The 26215-nt window shown below is 44.1% G+C and overlaps 1 protein-coding gene across 2 annotated transcripts in view; it reads right to left on the bottom strand.

The window, feature by feature from the left end:
• MTHFS (methenyltetrahydrofolate synthetase) overlaps positions 1-26215 on the bottom strand; it is a 116118-nt gene that overhangs the window by 51956 nt on the left and 37947 nt on the right. The window contains exon 3 of one of the 2 annotated variants that reach the window (XM_030281425.4): positions 5748-6453. The exons of the other annotated variant lie outside the window; for it this stretch is intronic. Within the exon in view, the coding sequence (XP_030137285.3) occupies positions 6335-6453 (119 nt within the window). The 3' untranslated portion in view covers positions 5748-6334. Of the gene's footprint in view, positions 1-5747; positions 6454-26215 lie in introns of those variants that run through there. 2 annotated transcript variants of the gene reach the window in all.

Genomic DNA, 26215 nt, shown 5'->3' with positions numbered 1-26215 from the left:
GGCAGCTTTGCAACTGGCTACAGCCTTTTTGGATATTTACTGTTGTCTCTGATACCATATTTAGATGCAGGGCCTGATTTTTACCCCAGGGAAGTATAGATGAACTACTTACACTGGCTACTTTTTTTTTGGTAGTAATTTAGGTTATTGACACCAGCAAATATTTTCATTGATTCCCTATAATTGCTGTGTCATATGTTTTTCAATGGCTTTTAATAAACTCCTCTGAAGTTCTTCTTAATAGTATGAGTATTATAACAAAGAATAAATTCACATGTGTGAAGAGGAGAGTGGGATCTATGCATCTGTCCTTTGAGGGGTGAATGCCCATGAAAGAGCAGTGGCTGCACATCCCTCAATGAACAGGAAAGCAAAGGTTGGATGGGACAGATTTATCACCAGCTAATTCCCATTTATGGTGTTGTTGCCTGTCCTTCATTTTCCCATGGAAACATTTTGCTTTAGAGCCACTGTTTCCTCTTTATTTTGTTTTCAGTGAATGATGCCATTTACAGAGGAACACGAGGACGGCTGTACTGGTTCTGATGGGGGTTCCATCACCTGGCTGTCTCTGGGATCGGCCAGGAACAGGCTCCAGGGGCACAGGGAAAAAGATATCTTAGCAACTACTGGTACATTCCTAACACATTCTCCCAGCTCTTGGTAGTCAAGACCAGTGACTTTCTGACTTGGAGACACATAGCACTGGTCTTCAACTGCCTAAAACACATTTCCTTGCCTGAACTCGTCCAGAGGGGCTGTTGTAAGATATTTGACACTGCAAAGTGTTGATTCCTAAATAGTTTTGAAGGCAATATTGAAAATGGATGTGTTTTAGCAAAGGAGGGGCGTGTTGGTACACTGTCCTGTAGGATGGGAGGTCACTGTGTCCCTTCCTGGGTGATATTCTCCAGGGGTTGTAATGAGCAGTTTGGAACTGTGGCTGCTCTTTGTAAGTGATATTCAGGGAAACACAAAACTTATCACCACCACAATATATTTTCTGAAGTTGAACAAGAAAGCAATTATGGTACCAGATTGCCATTAGCAGGTGGAAAAAAAAACAAGCCAAAGGTTTCTTTTGCATCTCAGCTTGTGGGCTGACATTCAGATAAGATTAAAACATCATAACTTCCAGTGATTAACAGTGAAACATTGGAAATGAGTGTTCACAAGTGAATCTGTACTCAAATACAGCCTTAAATACTTTCATCTAGGCATTTCTTTTTGAATAGCACAGCCTTCTGTGACACCATGGAGCATTTTTATGTGCAGACTTAATTGAAACAGTCTTATTTATAGCCATGAATATTCATTCTTCCTAAAGGTGATTCTGAGGGAGGCTAATAAATGTTCTCACTTTCCTTTGCATTAGCTAACGATCTGGAAAACAAATATACTGCCATTCCCTGGGAACCCAATCTTGCTGTGCTGGACTGTACTGGATGGAAGTTGTATTTCATCTGCCATTTATTTATTATTATTCATATCTCGCCAATGCCTGAAATTCCTGCCATGGAGCATCAGGCACAGCCCCAATGTCCACGTCCCAGAGCTGGGAATTTAACTCTGAGGCAGGAGACGACAGATGGAGCCAGAGAGACAAAGAAGTACAAGGAGAAAATTAGACTGAATCCATCAATGCAACTGGCCATGGTCCTTGTGCACTGCCATGGGGGCAGAGGATTTTGGCTGAAGAGAGTTAAGGGGAATCCTGTAAGATGCATGTGACACACTATGCCAAAATATTACCTTCGACTCTGAGAAAGAAAATTTCAATCAATGAGTTATTTTTATCACTGATCAATAATTGTTCTTTACAGTTGTCAGTTTAGCCATGATTTTTCAGGCTAAATCTTGGCTTACCCCATGTCAAAGCAGACATCAACCATTTGTGCTGCCCTAGCACAACGTGGAGCTGCAGCTTTTCCCAGGATGAGGTATCACAACATGGATGCATGAACTGTCCAGAGTTGCAAGCTGACTGTGCCTTTTGAAGTAAATTTTTGCTTCTGCCATGGTGATGTTTCATTATTTAAATTGCCAGAAACAACCAGGACACATGGCAGTATCCTTTAGCTCAGTTCTTTTATATAACTGAATGCAACATTGCACTGCAGTGAGGGATTTGGGGAATCTGAGCCTGTCCCTGGCACTTACTGCCTCCTTTCTCAGCCAAGGAGAGAGGAGTGATACTGGCATAGGGAGTTGATGAATTCTGAGATTTCACAGACCAGTGCTCCCATGAGCTGCCTGAAGTCCTAAACTGTGTTGCTTGGAAAAGTTCTGCACTGGGGCTGCTCTTGCATGGAGGTCCCCAGCTGCTGCTTAGGGAGGTCCCTGGGTAAAACAAGTAATAAATGATGAAAAATCATCTCAGTCAGCACTCTCCTCTAATGACTCTTGGCAAGTGATTTCAGTCTGCCTTATAGACATGTACTGCACCCGGCCTCCATTCTCCACAAAAGCCTTTTAATAATAAATGTTATTAAACCAGAAAAAGTGTAATGCAATGAAATTCAGAGGCTAATGCTGGGAAATTGCTGTTGGCTTCCAAGATTTTTCAGGTAACCAGCATTGCTCTTCTCTGAGAACAAGAGGTGTAGGGCTTTCATCTATAGATGCCGTTTGTGCCTCTGGTGAGCTGTGCCCAGGTAATTTGGCTGAGACCATCTTTAGGGAGCACCAAAATGTTCTGCCTCAAAGCAGAGAGCTCACCCAAAAATGAGGCTTGTGTGAGCACTCAGTGGAGCTCAGGTGAGCTGCCACTCCTGACTGGTCCTGAGCAATGGGTGTTACAGATAGACCCCAGCAATGTCTAACTTTTGGAATTCATATCAAGCTCTGAGAGAAGCAACTTTGGAAAGTCATGAGCAGACCAAAGTGGAACAAAAAGCCTCTGAACAGTAAATCCAACCTTGCTTACACTGTCTCTAATTCTTCTCTCTCTTTCCAAAAGTTCCTCCCTCTGCGAGCCTTTGCAATTACCTCTCATTAGCCATTGACAGTGCAGGAAGAGAAAGCATAAATTGGAAGCATGAATCATACCCCAATTTACCCTGTCTCTTCTGCTAATAAAAAAGCATATGCCTCTCAGAAACTCCTCTGCATAAAGACTGAGAAGGAAGGCAGTGGAGGGGAAGTTGACTTTACAATGAAGTTGTTCCCATTTCCCTTTAAACAAGAGAATAATAGATTAGAAAATTTTCTTCTTAGAACTGTCTTCATCTTGTGCCAGGCATGTGCCTAAGCCAGTTCTCCATATCCAAGTGTGTGGAAGGAAGTTTGGTTTCTGGTGATATGTCTGCGCATCTGGGGTTAACTCTGCAGCTCAGGGCCAGACTGTGTGTGCTCGAACTTCCTTATGTAAAAACTTCCATTTTGCAGCTGAGGAAATAGCAGAGCCCTGACACAGTGTGTGGAAAGGGCTCTACGAGACCATTGCAACAAGAGTTCTCTGTGACCTCCAAAAACCCTCTAGCCTTAAATTCCTAAGCTCACAATCTCAAAATGAGCATTAATATTTTTGAGGGCTTCCAGCACCATGATGATGGAATAAGTCAATGGAATAAAAGGACTTCTTTAAACAGACAGTAAGGATCTAAGAATCCAAATAGCATCAGCTGCAAATATTCAGTCCTTTCCATAAAGCAACAGAGGCTCTGTGGGTTAGGATTAGGTTGTTGTAATGCTCAACTGACAGCATAAAGCCAGCACCTGTGAAACCATGCAGAGATCTTTCAAAATCACTTGAAAAACAGTCAGTGATGATATCCTAGACAGAAATAAAGTAACCCAGATAGGCTGAGGGCATAGTGGAGTAATGCAAAGTATTTGGTTTGGAAAAAAAATATCAAAAGTTATTCTGCTGTGGTGTTTGGTGGAAGCTTCCTGTAGTGCACTATAGTAATAGATTTTTCTGCTTAAGATCCTTACAAGTACTACTTGATAAGTTATGAACTCTGTATTTAGTTTTCAGAATGTTTAAACGAGTCAAACTTATTCCACCGAAAGAATCAGATGTCAGTGAAAAGAAATGTGTAGTATCAAAACACAGATTAAATATTGATGACTGCCTAAATTCTACATGGTAATAAAACAACATTTGGTACTCAGAATAACAACAAGGCCACGAAGAAACAACTCAGCAAAAACTCAGTGGAGATCTGTTGCATGGCAAATACTTTAGAACATGCAAGCTGTTGCACCAGTTATGTTATTGCACATTTTCAGGACAGAAACAAAAGCAAGGTAGTTGATTGTGTGCTCTTGAAACCCTGTTTCTTTTCTCTTATGTTCTTACCAATGTATTGTCAAATAAGAATCTCTCTGTTGAGTAAGTGCTAAAAATGAGCCTCTGGAAAATGTGTTCCAATTCAAGGCATTATGAATTGCAAAGTCTCACAAGAGTTGCAGTCAGTGGTGTGTTGGGAACTGCCTGGGAAGAAGGTAATGAATGCACAAAGTCATTGGCCCTGTCTCTCTGGTGAGGGAAGCTGAGGCCCTGAAGTTACTACAACAAAGGGCATTTGACCATAATAAGAAACAAAACTTAAACACAAATTCTGGGGCATAATTAGTACTGTCTTGTGAAAGTGTGCCCACTGCTCCCCATAGGTCAAAAAAAATCCCTTTTTTTCCCCAGAGTGACACAAGCAGGCAAACTAAAGAAAGCAGAGCTTGGGACAGCAATTTTTCCTCTATAATTCTTCTCCTATGCTGAAAATATACAGAAGTGAAAGTAAATGGAAAAGTACAGTTTCAAGCAGAGAAAGTCCAGTCCTGTCCTGGTGCTCTCCAGTTGTGTCACCACTGGCCACAAAACCCAGCTGGAGGAAGTGAAATTGTGGTGTCTTCAATGCAGGGATTTTCTCTTTGCTGGAAAACTTCCCTTGGACTCCATCTAACTTTGGGTCAGACCTTCCTGGGGTCCCAAAGGCTCTGAGAGGTTTGGAAAGGAAATAACAATAGGAATGAGCCTTTGCCACTTCACAAGTGACAGAGGAAGCCTTTGGTAATGGCTGGGTAATAACAAACAGAGCAGCTCAGATTAGGAGCCCACAAATCCCCTCAACTGACACCACTCAGGCCAGCAGCGACAGATAATGAAACCTATTTGAAATAACAGACCTTATTTTAGAAGTTAATGCTTGTCTTCATCTCCTTTAAGTTCTTTCTGTGGAAACTATAAATGCTCGATCCTTCCCAGAGCCTTTCCATGCCTGATGCATGGAGTGTATAATATGCTGATATTAAAGACTTTTTTTCAATTTTATACTTGAAAGGCTGAGTCCTCAGCTCTAATCAGCTAATGCCTGATGCTTCTGGAGGAGAGACTGTGCAGTGAGCTCTGAGGTGAGATACTTGCTGGATATTTGGGTACTGGACTACTGGTACTGATTGCCCAGGAAGATTTTCTGAGGACATAGCTTGAGAAATTTTTATTGGAGTAGTTTTGCTGGAGTTGCCTCTGCTGTGGGCAGCTGCAAGACCAAGGAACCTCGTTTATCACTGATCAATAATTGTTCTTTACAGTTGTCAGTTTAGCCATGATTTTTCAGGCTAAAGCTTGGCTTACGCCATGTCAAAGCAGACATCAACCCTTTGTGCAGCTCTAGTGCAACGTGGAGCTGCAGCTTTTCCCAGGATGAGGTATCACAGCATGGATGCATGAACTGTCCAGAGTTGCAAGCTGACTGTGCCTTTTGAAGTAAATTTTTTGCTTCTGCCATGGTGATGTTTCATTATTTAAATTGCCAGAAACAACCAGGACACATGGCAGTATCCTTTAGATCCTTTAGGAGGTCCAACCTCCTTTCCATCATTCACCTTTACTTTCTTGCCTTTGTCATGGTGGTTTAGTGCTTGCTGCTTCCAATCCATGCCAGTTTTTAGAAGAAAGTAGCTAAAGTGTCTTTGGGACACCCCCTTTCCTTCAGCCCTTGGGACCAGGCAGGAAGATGGATCATCTTTCCCTGGAGAGGAACCTGTCCTCTTCACCACTGAGAGAGAGCAGTGTAAGCTGAGGGGGTGGAGCAGATCACACGCTTCTCTCTGTTTAAAAACAGGAATGTACAGGAATTCCCATGCTATTTTATCAACAGATAAAAGCTGGTATTATCACTTGTCATGGGAAAAAAGGAGGAGGACTGGAACCTGATCTCCTGGGAAACACAAAATGAGAACCTGCATCATGTGGGCTGTTAGGTGGATCCAACAGACTAAGTTTATTTCCTTGTTTATGAATTTCAAGGGATAGATAAATAAACCCCCTAATGAGATCCCTGCTGAAGGGCAGCTGTTTTCAGCTCTTTGAGAGTTACTGATTTCAGCCTTAAGTTTTATTGAAGCTTCTCTTAAAGCAGAGATTGCTGCTTCTGCAAGTGCTACAGAAACTTGCCTCAGGCAGGTGCTCTCTCTTCCAGTCCTCAGCAACTGCTGCAGCACCTTCACCTGAAATGGGAAAGGACAAAATTTGTCTGTCTGCAGAACATCCATCCACAAGAAAGGGAGTTTAATATTCACTGAATGCCATTCATCAACTCAGAAGTTCCCACTTTCAGGTATGAATTGATTTATTCCTTTCATTGTCCAGGACAAGCGTGGCAGACACCTTGCTCTTTCTAGGCTGCACAGCCCATCCAGGAGGCACTGACAAGTTAACAAGGTTTATTTATCACCTTCCCTTATTAGATAAGCCTCAGCCAGCTGAGATGATGTCCTGGGAATGGAGCGAAGGTGGGAGCCCACCACAACCATGTGCCCTTGGCTTGAGACACAACTGCAGGGATGAGGAAGGCAGAAGCTTCCCATGGACATGCTGCCACAGCAGAGATGTGGAAACTTTTGTGTCACCAGCACAAGTGAAAAGATTTCCTTCCCTATCCAACTCCTGCCTATATTCATGTGGAATAAGAGGACAAACCCCAGTTGTCCACAGTGAAATGGTCAAGAATGAGGTCACTATTTAAAAAGATCAACAAAAAACCCCAGTAATGACTTGGCCACTGCTGTTGTGCACAAGTGTTGGTTGGAATGGGGTTTTCTCTCCACGAGCACATGAGGGGTATTCATTTGCTGCAAAGCATTTTCTCCTGAATGCTGAAGATACTCTGAAATTCTGCCAGGAATGCAGCCAATTCCCAGCTCCAGCTCCCCCCTGCCTTGTCCTTTCCCTGTGGGCTGTCCTTCCAGCAAATAAACACAAGGGGAGGGGAAGCTGCTCCTGCTGCCTCTGAAGGTCACAGACACGAGGGGGTTCATGCTGGCCCCCTGGGAGCCAGCAGCATCTCCTGGTTTCTGCACCTCCTGACAAAATACACATACGTCTGTCAGCACTTCTGGAGAATAATATTAATATTTGCATGTTCTAACAGACTGATCAAGCATCTAACACTCAGCAGGTGGAAGAATAATTGAGATTAGACAGAAAAAATTGAGCCAGAGACCTGAAAAGAGTGAATCTTCCCTTTGACATTCTTTGGGACAGAGTGAGGCTTGTATTAGTGTCTCTCTGAGTCTGGACTGATACGGATGGGCTTTAAACCAGCAAAATGGAAGAAGCTTTAAACCAGCTTCAGAGCTGGTATGGCCAGCTTGTACATCACTCAGACAGCAGTTCTACTCCTGTTTTGGAGGAGGATGCACATGGTGATGAGAAAATCACAGGTATCATAAATCTCTAGGAGCTTTTGCAAACCAAAGCCATTTAAAGCTGTCTGATGGCTGTTTCACTTCATGCTTGTGGCACATTTGGCCTTTGTCCCATGCCAGAATCAGAAGGAATTGGAAATGTCTCTGTTTATCTTTGCTTTCCTACAAAAGCAGCACTGGACACCTCTCTCCTCTTAAATCTGATTTCCTCAGTGGTACAAAAGCAGAGGGTCATTGAAATTGCACTGATTATGAAACCGATGTAAAAACGAGGAAAACAAGGTCTGTTCTTGTGTTAGGTTAGCTCTGAACCAGAGTGAGCATGGTGCCACAAACCTGTCAGAGAACACAACAAGGTGGGGATCAGAAATCCCTGGGGAGGATGAGCTCGCTGAGGTATGAAATGCCTCCCTGCCACTCCAGAGGTTCCTGGGGCTCCAAGGACAAACAAGCAGCATCTGTGTCAGTGCTCTGTGCAGCACCAGCACGAGGGGCTGCATTCAGCAGGGCAGCCCCTGCTGCTCTCACATCAGCTCTTGTGTCTCTCTGCCTCCAGGAAGGTTTCAGCTCGGTTGTTTTTCCTTCTGCACCCAGCGCCGCCTCAGCCCAAGTAAACCTCAGTCTGCAAGAGACACGATTTTGGTTGCTGTAAACCAAGGTTAGATGTTTCACGCTGTAATCGGAACTGGCAACTCCAGTGAGCTTCTTTACTACTTAAAAGCAGAATTGATGGTATAGTAGCAAGGCTGAGATCATGAAGGAGCAATTTCTCTTGCACAGACCCATCTGGGGTAGTTAGATGACCTGCTCTGTGAGCTGTAATTTAAAAACAGTAGGAGAGACAGCTAAACATGCCACTAAACCTTAAAAGAATTTTTAGGATCTTCCCCAAGTCCCCCAGCACACATTAAAAAGCCCCAGTGCTTGTGGATTTCTGGATGTACAATTCTGGCACTCGGAGCTTTCCCTGTGCAGTCAGCAGATGTTTTTTGTTGTTTGCAGTCTGCATTCATCTGTCTCTACTCCTTTCTGCTCATCTATAATCAAGTTCTGGAGCTACAAATGTGTTACTCAACAACCCACAGCCTTATGTTCGGATCATAACCCATTAATCCTGGACATGCTCTGGGAGGGGCTCTGTTTCTAGAACAGTGGAGAGAGGGTTAATGGCTGCTGCACACACAGATTTAACACAAACATCTTGTGTTAAAGCTGGGCAAATTCACATCACTCAAGGTGTTTTTGGCAGCAATCAGCTGTGGTCATAAGCAACATATTGACCTGCCAGACTGTATAGCAATCCATAACATTAGATTATCCATTTCTTGAAACAACTATTAATTGCTCATTAGCCATTTATAAAGTATTTATATACTCATATTTCATATACAGCATGACTGTAATGATAATGTATTTGACCTTTAAGTGCAATCAATCACAAAAGTCAGTAAGAAACAAAGTTTTGAAGCATCCACGCCACTTTGCCTGAAGGACCTGAAGTCCCAGATTCATTTGGATGGGAGGCACTTTCTCTGCATAAACGCTGTCTTGCTAAATTGTTCTGTGTTCCTTTTCCTGATAGAGGAGACACCATGGCACTATCAGAGCAAAACAGACTGAACCCCTTGATTTCAGATCCAGGATCAGAATGGGTTGAAGCCCTCTCTTCCTCTGGGATGGGCAACCTGGAGAACTCCAGAGAGCTGGGGTGAAGTGAGAGCATCCTCACCCTTCCTGGCAGTGAAGGCTGCTCTGATCCAGAAAAACGCTTGAGGATATGCTTAAAGTGAAGAGCTGGATGGAGCTATAGCATTTAGCCAGGACAGGGGAGGCACACAGCTCTGTGAGGGGAGAAGTGTGGTTTGAAGGACATCTAAGTGCACAGAGATCCTGAGGATATTTTGATGACCACACATGGAGTGAGTGGCTTAAATACCAGTGCAGTACACTCTTTATCACATCAAGAGATCAGAGAAACCTTGGAAATTTCAGCAGGACATTCAGTTGTGAGGCACATTTGTTGAAGGCTCTTTTATCTTTGACTGCAGTAACTTTCTCCCTGGCTCTTAGGACTAATAACAGCAAAGCTAGATAGTGCTTTTGAAGATGCTTTATACAGCTTCCAAGCTGGGCACTGCACTCTTTCTGATGCCTTTACACTCCTTCTTCATCTGCATGTCCTACCTCATCAGGCAGTAATGTGTCACAAGATTGCACATCATGAATTAAGCCTCATAACAAGCTGTTCTGAGCTGCAAAAGTACAAGAAATATATTTTGGCAAATTGTATGAGAAGCAGAGGAGAACAGCAGATGTTTCCAACAGGCAGGCATTTCCAGTTTGGCCATGAGTCTGTGCTCTGGACCAGTCTCTGATAACATCCTGCAGCACTGTGCCAAGGGAAACAATGGCTTTTTTGATCCCAGTGCTCTCCTGGGAGCTGAAAACTCTGGAAGAGCTGACTCAGACTCCTTCCAACCTCATCTTCACCCAAAGATCTTTATTCTCTGTCCCTGGCTCTCCATGGCTAGAATCCAACACCTGCATTTGAGCCACTGGAGGCAAAGATCCAAAATATTCAGGAGGGGAATGGAGTAGTGAGAAGGCGAAAGGCAATCTGCCGTGATATGAGGTGGGTAATTCCGTTCATGCCTGAGCAAACACACACACACCGTGGCAGGGAGCCTGACAGATGGCTACAGCAGAGAAGGGGGCTTCTCTTCACCCAGACATGCCTCCAGTTTCATCTGGAAACAAAGATGTAGGGTAACTATCCCTTCTCTGCTCCTTCACTGAGTGGGGCCCAAGTCCAGTGGCTGGAGGTGCACAGGGGATGCTCTGAAACCAGGCAGGGTCCCCCTGGTTCTGTCTCTCCATCCCAAAATGCTGGCCCATGTGTCCATCCTGAATGAGTTGCTGTTTCCAGCCCACCATCCCTCTTGGTGCTGGCACCATCAGCCCGCTGCTCAGGCCAAGGACAGCTCAGGTGCCAAGGACACAGCTGCTGTGCCTGATGTGGCCTGGCCTGGGCACCAACAGAGCTCATGTTCCCTTCAGGGCTGCCTTTGCTGTCCTTGGATGCTGTCCTGCGGGGGGATGCCACAGCTCCTTTGTCCAAGGGGAGGGAGCACCTGCCACCAGCCCAGCCCCGAGCAGGGAGGCAGCACTGGGGATGGATGGGGAGAGGGCTGAATTTGTCCCATTTTCTTTGCAAGCCTGCACGTGTGCAGCCTCCTGGGGTAGAGGCAGACAGCCCTGCAGCACTGCTCAGAGCCATGCTCCACAGGCAGAAAATACTTTGAATGCTTTTCTTTTGCTCATTTGCTCTTTTGTTTTATCCAGCCATCAGTGCAGGCAGCCGACCTCTGGTGGTGCCTTTCAAATGATTTCCCTCACCACTTTTGCAAACATGAGTTTATCCCTCCTAGAGAGGTGAACCAGGGATAAGTTTAATAAAAAAAGAGAGAGGCAAGGTAATCAAACACCTGCTCCCACTAAAACAAAGCCTTTTCCCTCTCCACAGGCTGTTGAGCACTGATGAGGGAAGATGAAGGTGCACAAAAGCCTTAACCCAGCACAAAGTCCAGCCTTCAGGGTGGGCAAATCTGGGCTGTAAAAGCAGAAACCTGAACCACACTGTACGTTCTTGTCTCAGCTGCTCTGTCCAGGTCAGAGAAAGTTTTGCAAATATTTCCAGTTGAAAACTGCAGGTGCTTTCCCTGCTGCCTGCTCCCATCACCAGAGGGGAAAGCACAAGTGTTAAATGGATAAACTTAAGAAAAATTATCTTTGTATTCTTGCTGGGGAGCCCCTGGGGCTGATTTACCCAGGCATTGAGCCTCCAAATGTCCCACTGGCCCTGGCCAGACAAATTGCCACCCTTCTCCTCCCCTCTCTTTCTCTCTTGCTGCCCACATATCCATAACTCCCCAACTCTGCCCCAATTGCAGCTGGGGGAGCCCAGCTTCCAGACAAACCCATGGGATGGGCATTGCTTACTTCCCTGAAGGACTTGTCTCACACAGGTTTTCAGATCTTCACAAGCAGCTAAACTGTGGCTTCAGGTGATTTGGATTTTCTTGGAGAATGATGTTCTACAGTGTGTGATTTTTTCCCCTCTGCTGAGGGGAAAAGGGACAGGGCCAGAGGAAAAATAAATTCACCACCAAAACCAGGGGGGTTTCTAGACACCAACTTTGCCACCTTTCATGTAGCAATGGACAATATAGAAGCAGCTAAATAGTCTGGCTGACTCTAATGCTCCATCAGGTGCCCTTTGCCTGCCTGGTGAAAGGCAGCAAAGCCCTCACAAGTGCCAGAATATCCTCAGTTGGATTTCTGGTTGCCCACACATTTTAGATGGTTTCTCACTGCCTCTGATGGCTGATGTGCAGTAATGGGAGGGAGCTGCAGATGATGCCCAGCAGCAGGCAATCAGGAATCTCAGATTTCTCTTCCAGCACAATTCTCCATGCAGGATGGTAATTTTCTCTGGCTGGGGCCACGAGTCCCCTGGTCCTTTGGCTATTGCCTTCATCAAGTCTGCAGCTTGGAAAAACAACTTTCTGCACACCAGACAACTGTTAGGACCCAGTGTCAGGGAAATAAGTATATCTGTATCCCGTGGAGTCAGTGGCATCAGCCCTACAGGGCTCTTTCCCAGAACAGATGCCTAAAAACCCCATCTGATGCTGACTGCTCTGCAAGGCTCAGGATAGAGGGAGATATTTCAGACAAGCAGCCTAAAGCAAATGTGCTCAGGTCTCTGCAGACTGCACTAATGCTGGAGTTGTAGGCAGAAGGAAACAGGCTGCCAGAACCTAGCAGGGCCCAGGGATGCTGCACACAGTGCTGTTTTATGTACTCACCTGCACGGAGAGCACTGTGCACCACCCACTGCACCGCTCGCTTTCCAGCCCCTATCTCATCACAGGGCTGCCACTTCCCAGCGTGTAAAAATAGGATGTGCTGGCACAGCTCACCTGGTGCTAAGAGCACCATGGAGAGGCACAGCAATAGCTGCAAGGGAAATGAGGAAACAGAGTTCTCCTGAGCAAGGGGCAATATCCAGCAACTGCTGAACTGAAAACCTCTGCTGCTAAAACCAAAGTGCCCTGGCAAAAGCCACCACCACCCACATATGCACAGCAACCAGAAGAGGATGGCACATCTCAAATGCACTCAGCAAATAAAACCTCGGCTGTATGTTGCACTGCAGACAGGATAATCCTGCTGTTTTAGCCATCTGGGGAAAGTTAGGCTAGGATTTGTTAGGCAGCTGTCCGTGGGTCTCCACCTTGTCGATTCAAAGGCAAATGACTGGTGCAGGGATCCCACCTCCCCAGAGGCAGGCTGCTGACTGAGAGGGATGTCTGCAAGGCTGGATTCTGCATGCACTGTGCACTGCTGTGCTGCAGAGTGGTGCAGGATTTGGTGCTGCCAATGACACCCAGCTTTCCCCAGCAGCGTGTCCCACACGAGGCGTGCTCCTGCTTTGGTGTGACTCTGGGGCTGGTCTAACCAACCTCATGGTGGTGAGGGTTCTCCTCAGAGACCTTCTGCTCTCTCTGGGTGCCCTGATGGAATTAAATTGTGTGTGGCTGGAGGAAAATGAAATAAGGAGAAAATTGATTGAAGATGATTTTGGAGACTCATTTGCCAGCATTTAATGCATTTTAGATAACTGACAGCTGGCCTTCCATAGGCAGAATTTTGTCTCAGTTCTTTATATTTCCTCAGGTGATATTTACCTCTGCTTTTTTTTAAACAAAATAGAGTCAGACCCAGACTATCACAGTGCAGACTGATTGACTGCTTTCAGACAGCTCTCCAAGCCTTCTAAGCATGTTAAACCCCCCTTTTCCCAGTGAAGAGGGATACAGTTCTGCCAGGAAATGAAAACAGGAACATTCATAAAAGCTGCTCAGTATTTCTGGGCTGAAATTATCCACAGCAATGTTTTAACAATTTCTGTTTTTAATTTCTAGTAGTGGGCACAAGAGTCACTCCTTCAGCTGCATAGATAGCTTTAGTTGCTATCTAACATGGCAACAGATTTTCTTTCCAATACTATTTTGTCAAATATAAATATCAACTTTGTAATGAAAAGGATCATATTTATGCTTCAGAGTAAAAGCCTGTAGGATGTTTTGCATGTAAAGCTGAATCTCATGCACAAATAATAAGGAATAAAAGGACAGAGTTTAGTTTAGATTAGGCTTAAGCTAAGGGAGTAATGAAGTGAAGAGGGATTTTTTGGCCAGAAAGAAATATATGTGGAATATATAAAATTTCCCAAAACTAGTAAGAAGGCGATCCTTTTCCTCCCTTTTTCTTCCAGGGTATTCAAATCACTGCATCTGGATAGGAAAGGGAACTTTGAGAGGCCAGTAAGCACCAACCCCCAAAATATCTGGACCTGCTGGACCTGCTCTAAGTGTGATGAACTCATAAACGAGAGATCCAGACATGAAGGACTTTGCTGCCAGCCTGGGGAATTCAGTCAGACACAGTCCAGCAAGCTCATCCATAGTTGCTCTGCACTCCCCAGTACTATTCTCATTTCTCACCCAAAACGCAGGAGATTGAGGCAGTAACAAAATCTCAGCATCACAAAAGAAGTTGCCAGGGATGGTACATGGTCAGTGATTCTCTGCTATATAGATACTTACTGCTATATAGGCTTATTTCTACTGCCAAAAGTCCTCAGCAGCTGCACATGCTGGATTTATCAGACTTTATGAGATATGGCACCACAGAAATTGGTCTGAGACTGCCAGACTATTTACTACCACTCTACCAGAATAATTCATATGCTTATTCCCGTCCTGAATACACCCAAAACTAAACCTCCCAGTGAAGTTGCACTGATTTAAAGCTAACCATTAATCAGCTGACCCTTGGTAAACCAAGCCTGTGCTTTTTTCTTTCTTTTTTTTTTTTTTTTTTTTTTTTTTTAGTATCTGTTTGGTGCTGAGAAAAAGAACAATTTTCCAACCATATGCCTCAAGCAAATCTCCAGATCCTTTGCACTATGCTGTCCACTCTTTTTCCTGTTCCTCATTCATTTTTATCTCCCAGGATTTTCTACCATCTCTCCTGTTCTTCCTGAAATTTTCTCCCTCCCAGCCTCTTGCATAAGGAAACACAAGGATGGAAATGTGCTGGGTTTGCTTCTCCCCCTCTAAATGAGGACAGCAAACAAAATAAAGCCAAGTCCTGATGTGTGCTGTATATCAAAGCCTTTCACCACTGCCCTTGATCCAGAGCTCTGCAGGAGGGGGCAACCTGCACTGCTAGCAGATAAATGATGGTTTTATTATTGGGCTGCTACTTTCCCCTTTGGCAAATAGAGTTAATTTTGGGGAGGAGGGAGAGAGAATTTTTCCCTAGCCCGATGATGGTTAGATTTTGGAAAACTTCCCTACTTGGGACAGCCTGAGTCATTTTAAAGCTTGTTTTCAGCTATCATTGTTTTCCCATTGAGATTTTATGTAGTTCATTTCCATGAATATGAGCCTGTGCAACCCAGTGCTTCTCTGAACCTTCCTCCCTTCCAGACTCTTAGCCACAATATTCACTTAGGGCAAGAAAAGGAATAGATCTTTGGTAAACAGAGTTCACAGAAATCTCTACATTCATTTTACTGGTTTATTGCAATGGAAAAGAGATGCATTAATATATTCTGATTGGTCTTGAACAGTGGTAGGAGAAGATAAGCTCTCAACATCTTTCAGGAGTGAACAGCAAAGTGTTAAATTGGTTTAACAGTTTTTCGATCAGTTTAAATGAGGCGTCTTTATTTTTTTAAATGACATATTTAGAAAAAAAATTAGCTCTTTGGTTCTTTAATGACACATTCACTTATGTCACTTAATGTTGCATGCTTTTTCTTTTACAGCCTTTGCTGTGCAAAGTGCTGGCACCATTGTGATCCAGAGGAAAGAACTCCTTCCTTAGCTATTCTGATGATTAGCTGATTTTAAAAGTGCAGATTTCCTTCATGAAACTCTCAGCTGGATACAGCATCAACAGCAGTCTTTTGTGCAGCTCCTCCAGGGTTAGTGATAATAATGAATTTGGATGGGCTAGACCAAAGTACTTTTTCTCAAACCATAGCATTTCTGTATGGAAAATGGTTAAAATACTTCATCCCACCCTCCATGTGTTTTCTCCTCAGTTTTGAACATTCTGTGTGGACAGCAGATAAAAGGATTTTGTCCCTTTTGTCAACATCATGCAGTTATCAGTGTCCATCCTGCTGGAATGCCCCTGCACCCTGGGGCCAGGTGAGCAGTCCTGCACTGCTGGCAAACACGGGGAGGAGTTGGGCAATGTCAGAAGAGCAGGCTGGAGGCAGGACTTGTTTTTCATTGTGGCTCTTCCCCTGGGAGAGCCTGTGAGCCCAGGTGGGAAGAGGATGGTGGGTGGCAGCTCTGCACTCCTGGCAGGGCTGTGATCCCAGGAACAGACACTCTGGGTCCTGCAGTGTGCAATAATCACAAAAAAAACCCCAAACCCCACAGGGGAATTAGGTTAGAAATGTTTTCCCCTGTGTGAGGTAGTATTTGTTGCGTGCTGAGAACTGCCAAGGTTACAAAACCCAGATCTCCCACAGGGAGTTACAGTCTGAACAAATTTCTTCTCCATCATACTTTGACAAGAAAGTATCAATTTGTATTTTTAAGGAATACTGAGGATATGAGAAAGCAATCCCTTTTTTGTTTTTTATTTATTTTGGTGTTAGAGATTTATAAAAAAGCTATTGGATAAATTGGATTAATAACTGTATCATCTCTATTTTTCTCTGTATTTTTTAAAATGTCAATAATGACATGGGAGATTTTCCCATCCCTTTTAGAAGATTATTTCACAGAGATTTTGTACTGTTTCTTACCTCAGACTTTGCCTTCTGTCATTTTTATCGTGCTCTCCTTAGCATCACATTTTTGTACACACAAAATAACTCTTTTCTGTCTGCCTGAACACAGTAACTGTAACACAAGTCATTACTCAGTGAAGGTATATATATTTAGCTCATCATCTTTTCTCATAAATCAGTCTTTTCAACCCCAAAATCATTTTAGCTGCTCTTTGAATTGTCTGCAATTTGGTATTCTCCTAGTAATGAGGTGGCCCAGAACTGAATGCTGTATTCAAGGCAGGCTGCCACCAAAGTAATCGGAACCTGGATGATTTCCATTATCTGCTGTTCGACACAAACCTTCGTGTGAGTATGATGCAAGCAGAAGTCTGTTCTTGCAAATGTAATAGTGCTGAAAACATACATAATCTTTATGGTCTGCATTTAATGCTGCTGTTCCCAGGCATATGCATTTCTTGGGTTGTCCTATTTTTCAATCCTGAAGGTTTGCTCATTAAGAAGAAAAAGGGGGAGAGATTTGGACTTTTGGTCCCTATTCCAGATGTTGTTGTCCAGGTAGCTGAGGACTGAAATATGGAAGCTCTCATCAAAACTGCATACTTCTGGTACAGGTACAGCTGCAATTATTTCAGCAGCTTCTGAAATCCTTCCTCAGCTCCAGCTCATGTCAGGTCACTCTGCTCAAGCCAAACTCTCAGTTTGAAGCATTTCCTGATCCATTTTTATGGTACAGCCGTCACATAAATACAGCACCAAGTTCTCCTTATGGGCATCTGGGGACTTGCTAGCCAGTCTAACAGCCCTGTTATTTCAATGTTAAATAGAGCAGTAAGAGTAGAGCAAAAACAAAAACCCAACCCCAAACAAAACAAGAACCCCCCACCAAACACAGGGCTGCTGAAGATGATTTCCTTCATCCACGTGCTGGCGTGGCAGTGCCCGCTCCCGGTTCACCCCCGTTCCTCCCATCAGTGATGGCAAAGAGCAAAAATCAATAGCAGGAAAGGAAGATAAATTCAAGCAGAAATGGCAAGTTTTGTTTTAAAAGATTTTGGCATAGGGGTTTTAAAAAAATCATGCCATCTGTGGTTTTTTCTCTCCACGGACAGCATGTGCTGTGGATAATGCCAGTCCCACATCAATAACATCTGTTAATGCCTCTTCCTGAGCCGTGCAATCAATCCTGCCCAGCAGGCCCCAGGGCAGCAAAGTGAGCTCACAAACTGTGCCTGCCATCTGCAGCCCTCACCCAAACTCTGGCAGACCTCACCCAAAGCACCCAGCCAGGCCCCTGCCCGAGGACGAGGACGTGCTGGAGGCAGGAGTGCCCTACAGTGAGGCCAAGCCCCACCATTTGCTTTATTTGGAGCTTGTCAGTCTTGGATGTAAGCAGCAGCTCCCCACCTTTGCACACCCAGCTGGGACAAACCCCGTATGCCACCACGAGGATGGGAACCCAGGGGGGACCCTGGTGTGGCACAGGGCAGAGTTGGGCTGTCACTCTTCTCTGGGAATGCAGCTGGGGTGCTGTGGTTTGCTCATGAAATATCTGAGAATGTGTTTTCAGCACTCCCAGGGATGACAAAGAAGGGATGCAGGGAATACCCTAACACTGCTCAGGGCACACAGCCCTGCAGTACCTCTCAGCTGTTACCCCCAAGAAGAAAGTTTGCATGAAATGGCTCTGAAGAAGTTTTGTCTGTTCCATCTATGTGAAATCTCTTGAAATCTGCTGAGATTCACTGCATCACCCAACTGTCAGCCTCACCCATCAGAAAATACCCATTTTCCTGCTAGAACATTTTGTTTGCATTGCTTGGGTCTGTGCTGGCCCCAGGCAGCACCGGGAGTGCCTGGAGTGCAGTGCCTGTCACACTGCACAGCAGTCCCTAAACCCAGGCTCTCCAAATACGTGGATATAATGTCGCAATCATGGGTCATTCCTTGGAATTTGATAGCAAAAGTCCTTGGGCAGTAGCAGAAAGGAGGTGGGACAGGAACAGATCCATTTTCTCCTGGGGCTGGCTGGGTTTGCAGCCTGCAGCCCTGAAAGCATCCATAAGGACTTGCTAAAGTAATGGGGATTGGAATAAGTCAAATTAAAGAAAAAGTGGCCAAAGCACACATACTTGGTATAAAATCCTAATTTATGGAGGAACTGGCTTCCTGCTAATCTCATTTAATACCCTCTTCTGCAGAGACACTGGGCTGGGGTGCTGGGGGAGGATGAAACCATAAAGTCCTCAATTTCAATGGAACATTTCACTCAAATTAAAAGAAATGGCTTTTCCCCGGAGTCTGAATGTGTTTGACAAATAGCATAATTTTATAACAAAGATTTTAGGCTTTTTTAGACCTGAAAATAGGGAGTTCACTTTGGCATCTATTTTTAGCCAGATTGTGAACATTTATAGCCTCTTCTCCACATACAGATAAAACAAATGCTCCCCTCAGAGTTGTTTGCTTTCAATAACACAGAGCCAAGCAGTTGTTTTAATTAAAAGGTTTTCTATAGACAAGGGCATTTCTCTGATACTTTTCCTGCACTGAGACTGAACAGAATGGGAAACTTGCTGCAAAAATTACTGAGGTCTATTCAAGACAAAAACTACAGCCCAAAATAAAAGGAAACCTGACCAGTACCCGACCCAGAGCCCAAGCACTGCCAGTCTTCATTGGCACTGTCATAAATGGAAACCTCTGTCCATCCAGCATGAAATTCAGTGCTCACAATGTCACTGAGTCCCTCTGCCTATCTCTGAGCAGCACCACAGCAGCTGTGTCACTGCACAATCACCATTTTGGCACTTGCAGGAATCTGGAAAAATGGAACAAAAAGGAGAAGGAGAATAATGTGGTGAACATGGTTAGATAAAGTTTCATTTGTCAAAGAACTGTTGAGGGAAAAGGCTGATGTATTCCAGGCTGTTGTATAGAGTATTACAGAAGCAATCTATTTTTGTTCTGCTATTATGCCACGGAGAATTCATCTCTCTGCAACAGTAGAAGTGATAAAGGAAAAAATTGGCCCTTTTCCTGTAAATCAACTCCAGTAGTTTTAGTGCAGGTTGCTCTCCCTGCAGGTGAATGTAAGCCTGTGTATTCCCAAGGAAATAGCTGAAGCCAAGGTGCTCCTGAAGATCAAGTGCAAAACTGAATGACCTGGGATGAGAGAATGAGTCTTGCAAATAATCAGCCTGAGATGACACCTGAACAGCAAAGTAAATCAAACACTTGAGGTCTGAAAAGTTCAAAGGGCTTTAGGAAAGAAACAATCACTTGCCAACCAGCTTCTTATTTAGTCTTGATTTTATTTTTCTTTAAGTACAAAGAAACATTTCCAGGAAAATGGTACAAATTCAGTGTCATCATTTGGAACCGAAGAAGACAAGAATTCTCCATCAGAGAGAATTTAAGAGAACAGAGAACATCAGAGAACCGTTTAACCTCTAGATGCTGGAGGACATGATACCTTTGATGACAACCAAGAGAAGAGTGTCTGGTGTGTTCCAAATCAGAAGCTCTGCCACAGACACTGAGGGGCAACTCCTTGTGGTTGTGCCTTTGAAGAATGGTCTTGAAATAATAGAAAGGAAAAGCAAGTACTTTGCATTGAAACCATTTGTGCAGTTAAACCAGAATCCAGCCTAGAGCCACAAATAAAAAAAAAAAATAGAGGTTTGGAAAATGTAGGCTTTTTACCCCTTTTCTATCCCTGGCATGGTGCTCAGCCAGACATGGATCCTGTGACTCAGGGTGCTTTATCCTGGAAGGTTTGTATAGATGGCACCTTCTGTTACCCAGCAGCTGCAAGATGGACTTCAGAGAGACACAAAGAACAGCTCTTGGCCAAGAAATGCAAGGACAGGCTCTCTTGTCTAATCCTGAGGAGGTTTTTTTCTAGCCCTAAGTAGGAGAGGAACACATGCTGGGAGGTCTGAGCTTCTTATGTCCACTGGGAGAGTCATTCCCAGCAGGAAAGGTCAGCAGCACCCGTGAGCCTGGTGCTCTGGGGCTGTAGAGGATTAGGTGGCTCCAGGAATGCTTTGGGAAGCTTTAACAGAAGAACCTCCAAAATCACAGGGAGAAAAAAAGTAGGAATCTGAAGAAAGAAGACAGAAAATAGAGAGGGTGAAGGTTTTGAGAATAAAGCAGTACAGGCTGCCTCTGTCCCTGCTCTCTCTGGTGGAGCAACAAGGAGGCGACCAGGAATTGCCACATGGCAGCCAAGTGTGGTGAAGAGTGAGCTGTGGTCACTCCTGTGGCTGTGGGGACCTGCCACATGTTTTAATTAAAAGATTTTCTATAGACAAGGACATTTCCCTGATACTTTTCCTTCACTGAGACTGAACAGAATGGGAAACTTGCTGCAAAAATTACTGAGGGCTATCCAAGACAACAAGTACAGCCCAAAATAAAGGGAAACCTGAATAGTACCCAACCCAGAGCCCAAGCACTGCCAGTCTTCATTGGCACTGCCATAAATGGAAACCTCTGTCCATCCATCTCCCCTGGGAGCTCCTGGGCCACAGCCTTGTTTCACTGAACAGAGCAGGAGAAGCAGGAAAAGCAGCCCTGAACTAAGCAGGGAGAGCACGAAGGAGAGAGCAGCCTGAAGCCACCAGCAGGGAGAAGACCCACCCATCCCTGCTGGCCTTGGCTCTTCCCCAGGCACCAGCAAAGCCACTGCCTCAGTCACACAAGGGTTAGAGGTGCATCAAGAGGGGGACATCCCCTCTGGAAAGGGATGATGCTGTTTACATGATTTATAGCGAGATAGGGGCGTTTATAGCAATGAGAAATGAATTTTAACAAGTTAACTGGGGCACAAACATGACAACCCTTAGAGCAGAGTGCCCAGAGATGGCACAGCCTCGAGTCCTGGATAGCTGCTGGGGAGCCCTGTGGTGGTGGTGATGGTGGTGGTGGTGGTGATGGTGGTGATGGTGATGATGGCGATGATGGTGATGGTGATGATGGTGGTGGTGATGGTGGTGATGGTGGTGATGGTGGTGATGGTGATGATAGTGATGATGGCGATGATGGCGATGATGGTGATGGTGATGATGGTGGTGATGGTGATGATGGTGATGGTGGTAATGATGGTGATGGTGGTGATAGTGGTGATGATGATGATGGTGGTGATGATGGTGATGATGGTGATGGTGGTAATGATGGTGATGGTGGTGATAGTGGTGATGATGGTGATGGTGGTAATGATGGTGATGGTGGTGATAGTGGTGATGATGATGATGATGGTGGTGATGGGCACAGCTCAGATGATGGGCAAGTCGCTCATCCTGAGTCTAAGAACAGGGAGAAACCCTCCAGAGATTGGAAGCCCTTGGTCCCACATGAACTGATTATTCAGTGAGTGTTGTGGAAATTAAAGGGAAAAGTAACCAAAAAAAAAAAAAAGGAGGGGTATTGGAAGAGACAGGTTCTCATGTTCTGGCCCTCCTGCTAACACCCTGGGAGATGGTTTCAATGAGAGCTGCTGGGGGCTGAGGCTCCTTCTTAAATCTCAGGAGATATTTTCAAATATTCTTTTGAGTTGACTGGGTTGTTGCATCCCAATTGGCATTGCAGACATTTACGCTTGTGCTCCATATTTTCCAGTTTCTGCTTACATGCATTATGAGGAATGAAATCAAGCATTTTCAGACACACTAATTTTAATCTAATTTCAGACAGGTTGGTAAGGTAAGGTCAGCATTCTGTCAATGACAAATTTAATGAAAATAAAGGTCCAGACACCAAAATGTTATGCAACTGGACAAGGTTTTTTGATTGCTGTCATTGCAATTGATAGTTCTATTCAGTCACTTGAAATTTTATTGATTTTTTTTTTTCCCAAGCACTCCACCTTAAACTTATTTTTCATTTCAAGAAATCAATACTATGGATCCTTTGACACAAGGCATGCAGCATTCTGCCACAATAAGTATTTCATAATGGAAGGAGCTGGGATTCTTTTTTCCTGCTCACTTCCTTCATCGTGCAAATAAACTGGAAAGTGTCAGTTACTTATAAAAATACAAATCTTAGGGAAACTTCCTGCCCTTGATTCTCTGCACTAGTTCACCCGTGCTGCTGTCTGCTGTGGAGATGTTTTTCCTGAAGCCCTGCTTCTGGCAGAAGACAGAGTTATGAATGTGTGATGAGGTTCACCTAACAGCTTTGGTAAGTGGAAATTTTTTCTTCTTCTGTCTGCTTTTTGTCCTGTTTTTTTTCTCAGTTCTGTTTTCCTAGGCATAGGTGGAATTTTTTTTTTTTTATTTCATCAATAGAATGAAAAAAAACAGGTTCTGCATGGGCAAAGACTCTGGGCTGTAACTCCAGGTTATATCACTGCTGTGAAGGAAGATGAACTATGGGGTAGTGCACACAATGGGTGAAAAACATGTAGGGTGGTGAAATGTTATCAGGGATCTGTTTGTGTGAGACTGGGGTGGAGGCTGGCCCAATGGGGACACCAGTTTGGTGACTGTAGGGGTGAATCTGCACCCACTGCCTCTCCAAACCCTCTTTTGAAGCCCAAATGCAGCACCCCTGGGTGCCTTTCGACACCCACCACGCCGAGGTGCAGCATGGACAGGTGACCTCACCTGAGCTCAGGTGGCTCAGAGCCAGCGAAGTCTGGGGGTTTGGGCAGAGTGAGCAGCAGCAGAAGGTGCTGCCCTGCACCACCAGCCCTGAGGGGCTCTGATGATCACCTTCACTCTTTGCATTTCATGGATGAAGGACAGACATCCAGTTCCCAACTTTCACATCACGTCTCCATGCATTTTTCCCAGTAAATGCATAAATTTCAAGTTCTTATCAATGCCAGAATAATGCCCACCACTTTCCTCTGTTAGGAAATGTCTAGGGAGCAGAAGGAGCAAGGTCATACCCGAAACTGGTGACCCCTCTGGTCAGCTGAGATCCTTAGAAATGTCCTGTACTGTGGATCCAGCTTTCCTTCTGACTGATAAATAATTTAGATCTGGCTGTTATGAATCCCCGGCTTTTTATGAATATAGAAATTTATTACAAGTACAGAAGGTCTCACCTTTATCAATAATTAAAGTTGGTTACACAAAATGACTTTAGCAAATCATCTGAAATTTAAGTGAAAAAATGGAGCATTTGTCCCTCTTTTTCAGAAAAAAAAAAACCAAGAGAGTGTTGAGGGATTGATAACAATGTAAGGGCACATAGGAGGGGCGAGTGGACTACATCTTTCTTCTAAGTATCTCTCTGCCCTGATGGATTTGTGACTACAGCTCTGTAATTTTGAGGTAAATGAATTCAATTCAGAGAGAAGCAGGCGAGGAGGAGGGAAGTCTGCCATCCACATTCTTATAGGAGCAACAGGTATAAAAAAACAATATCCAGCATCCATATCTTATTACATCCACCACTAAACCAGAATGTTATTAGCAGTCGTAGCACAACAGAGGAGGGGAGATAAAGAAAGAAAAGAAATCAGGATTGATGTTCTCTTCCTGTATTTGTTATCTTTCAGAACCAGCAGCAGAATACAAATTAACCAATCCCATGCACAAGAGGGTGGGATCCTTCGGGGCTCTTGTTTTTTGGATGAAATTAATTCAGTTGTTGGGGGCTAAAAGGCTCTACAAGTGTAAAGAAAACCTCACCTTTTGCATATCCTTTTCCTCTGGTCAAGAGCTTTCACAGAGTGGTGCGAAGGGAAATGCCAACAGTGGCCCAGGATGGCCACAATTTTGCTCTTATCAGGAGAAAGGCTCCCATAGACTTCTTCCACTCCTTTCATGTCAACTCCTTCTTTGGAAGAGTGGAAATGGAACTTGGAGATGACAGTGAAATGGCACCCAAGGTGTTGTTATTGTTTCCTCTTTGGGGAAAAAAAAGCCAAAGAAGGGGAAAAATACTTTAAAAGGAAAATGAGCTGACTAGGGAAAAGTATGTCAGCAAAAGTGGAAAAAAAAAAACGTTTTCATGTTTCAGCAGAGACCGACAGTCTGGGTTTTTTTCCAGTTTGCAGTTTTCTACCAGAAAACACAAGTTTATCTGTTTTACAGACCAAATCAGCAACTGTTACACTCTGAAGGAGCCTGTATCTCCCTGAGAACAGGAAAACACAGCAAACACCAGCTGGAGAAGCCATCTCACCACCCCACCACCATCTCCTGTTCTGCACTAGCAGCACTGCAGAGTTATTTCCCACATTGTACCTCACTTGGAATGCAAGAGAGATTTCACAGCTATCTTTAGACTGGACACAGTTGAAAGAGATGAAGTTGAACTGAAAAACCTATCCAGTATATTCCTTTATTCCTATTCCTTATAGATTAACATGGACACGTCAATCTACAACTTTTAAGGCTTGTGCTCTTTGCTGGAATATGCTGATTTACAAGGTGGAGTAAAGAAATTGGTTGTAATAACAATATCACTCTCAAGCACACATCTCTTAAATTTCCATCATAGCAATTACCCTAGAGGTAGTAGGATCTTGGAGTTCTAAATACATCATGCCCAGAAAGTGATTTCTCTGTGAAATCAAACCACATTCAAAACCAAAGGGCACTTTTCAGATTGGTGAAGAAATTCTTAATTATGCTGCATCAACCACAGCACTGCTATGGAGAAGCAAATTCTCTTACAAATTATGCACATACATCAAAACCACCCTCTGTTTCAGAGACAAATGCCCAATCATTCCAATCTACTTTGCCATCTACAGCAGACATTGCATCAGGCTATTTGATAACTATAAATTTTAATACGTCTTTCCTCACTATAGTCAGTCAACTTGTGATTATCCAGACTTGGGGAGGGAGCTGAAATAACCCAAATAAAGTGAAGCACATTTGAACAAAACTGATGTAAATCAGACTGTGGAAATAAAGGTTTTATTTTCTATATTAATCTTAGCAAAAACTGGAGCTGCGATGTAGGAAAGGTCAATGAGGGGAATAAAAGTGTTTTATTTTTAGTGTAACAGGGTTCATTTGCAACTGGATAATCTGCCCACACATAATTAAAAGTTGACAGTGTCTGAATTGCAAGCTAGGCGAGAGAGTCAAGGAAAAAGCAAAGCTGATTTTGTTTCAATCTTTGCAAATATTCTGCTGCTTGGTCCAAGTGATGGATTAAGATGGAGCAGGGATACAATTTACAGCTCTGTCCCCTGGGCAGATTTTTCAGAGAAAAGAAAGCAGCGATGGAACAGCGCAGTCCTGATGGCTTGGCAAACTGTAACGTGCTTCCAAAACACAAGGGGCAGGGCCACAGAGAGGGGTTTAAATAAAACCAGCTTGTGAGAGAAAGATCTAAAGCTCAGTGGGAGCTGCAGCCAGTGCCCAGCTGGGTGGAGAGGATGGACCAAAGGCAATGGATTCATCGGGAGGAACAGATCACAGTGACCATCACAGAGCTCTTCTGCTGCTAAGGCACACAGGAGAGGTGCTCATATAGGGGAGGCAGATAATGCTTTGAAGAAATTCTGTACATTCAATAATCATCCTTTTCTGTACGTTCAATGATCTCCCTTACAGAGACTTGATTTCTTATTACATTACTCTGAATCACATTAGAGGTCGCACACAGAATAAAGATTGGGCTCCCTCATTCTTTCATGCCTCTAAACCCAGATGGAATGCTAGAAAACAATAAAGCTCCTTTTCTTTTTTTTCCCCCTTCCCTCTT

Source organism: Taeniopygia guttata, chromosome 10, assembly GCF_048771995.1.
Source record: "Taeniopygia guttata chromosome 10, bTaeGut7.mat, whole genome shotgun sequence".
Taxonomy (NCBI): domain Eukaryota; kingdom Metazoa; phylum Chordata; class Aves; order Passeriformes; family Estrildidae; genus Taeniopygia; species Taeniopygia guttata.
The sequence above is the reverse complement of the archived record's forward strand: the minus strand, read 5'-3'. Positions and strand labels throughout refer to the sequence as shown.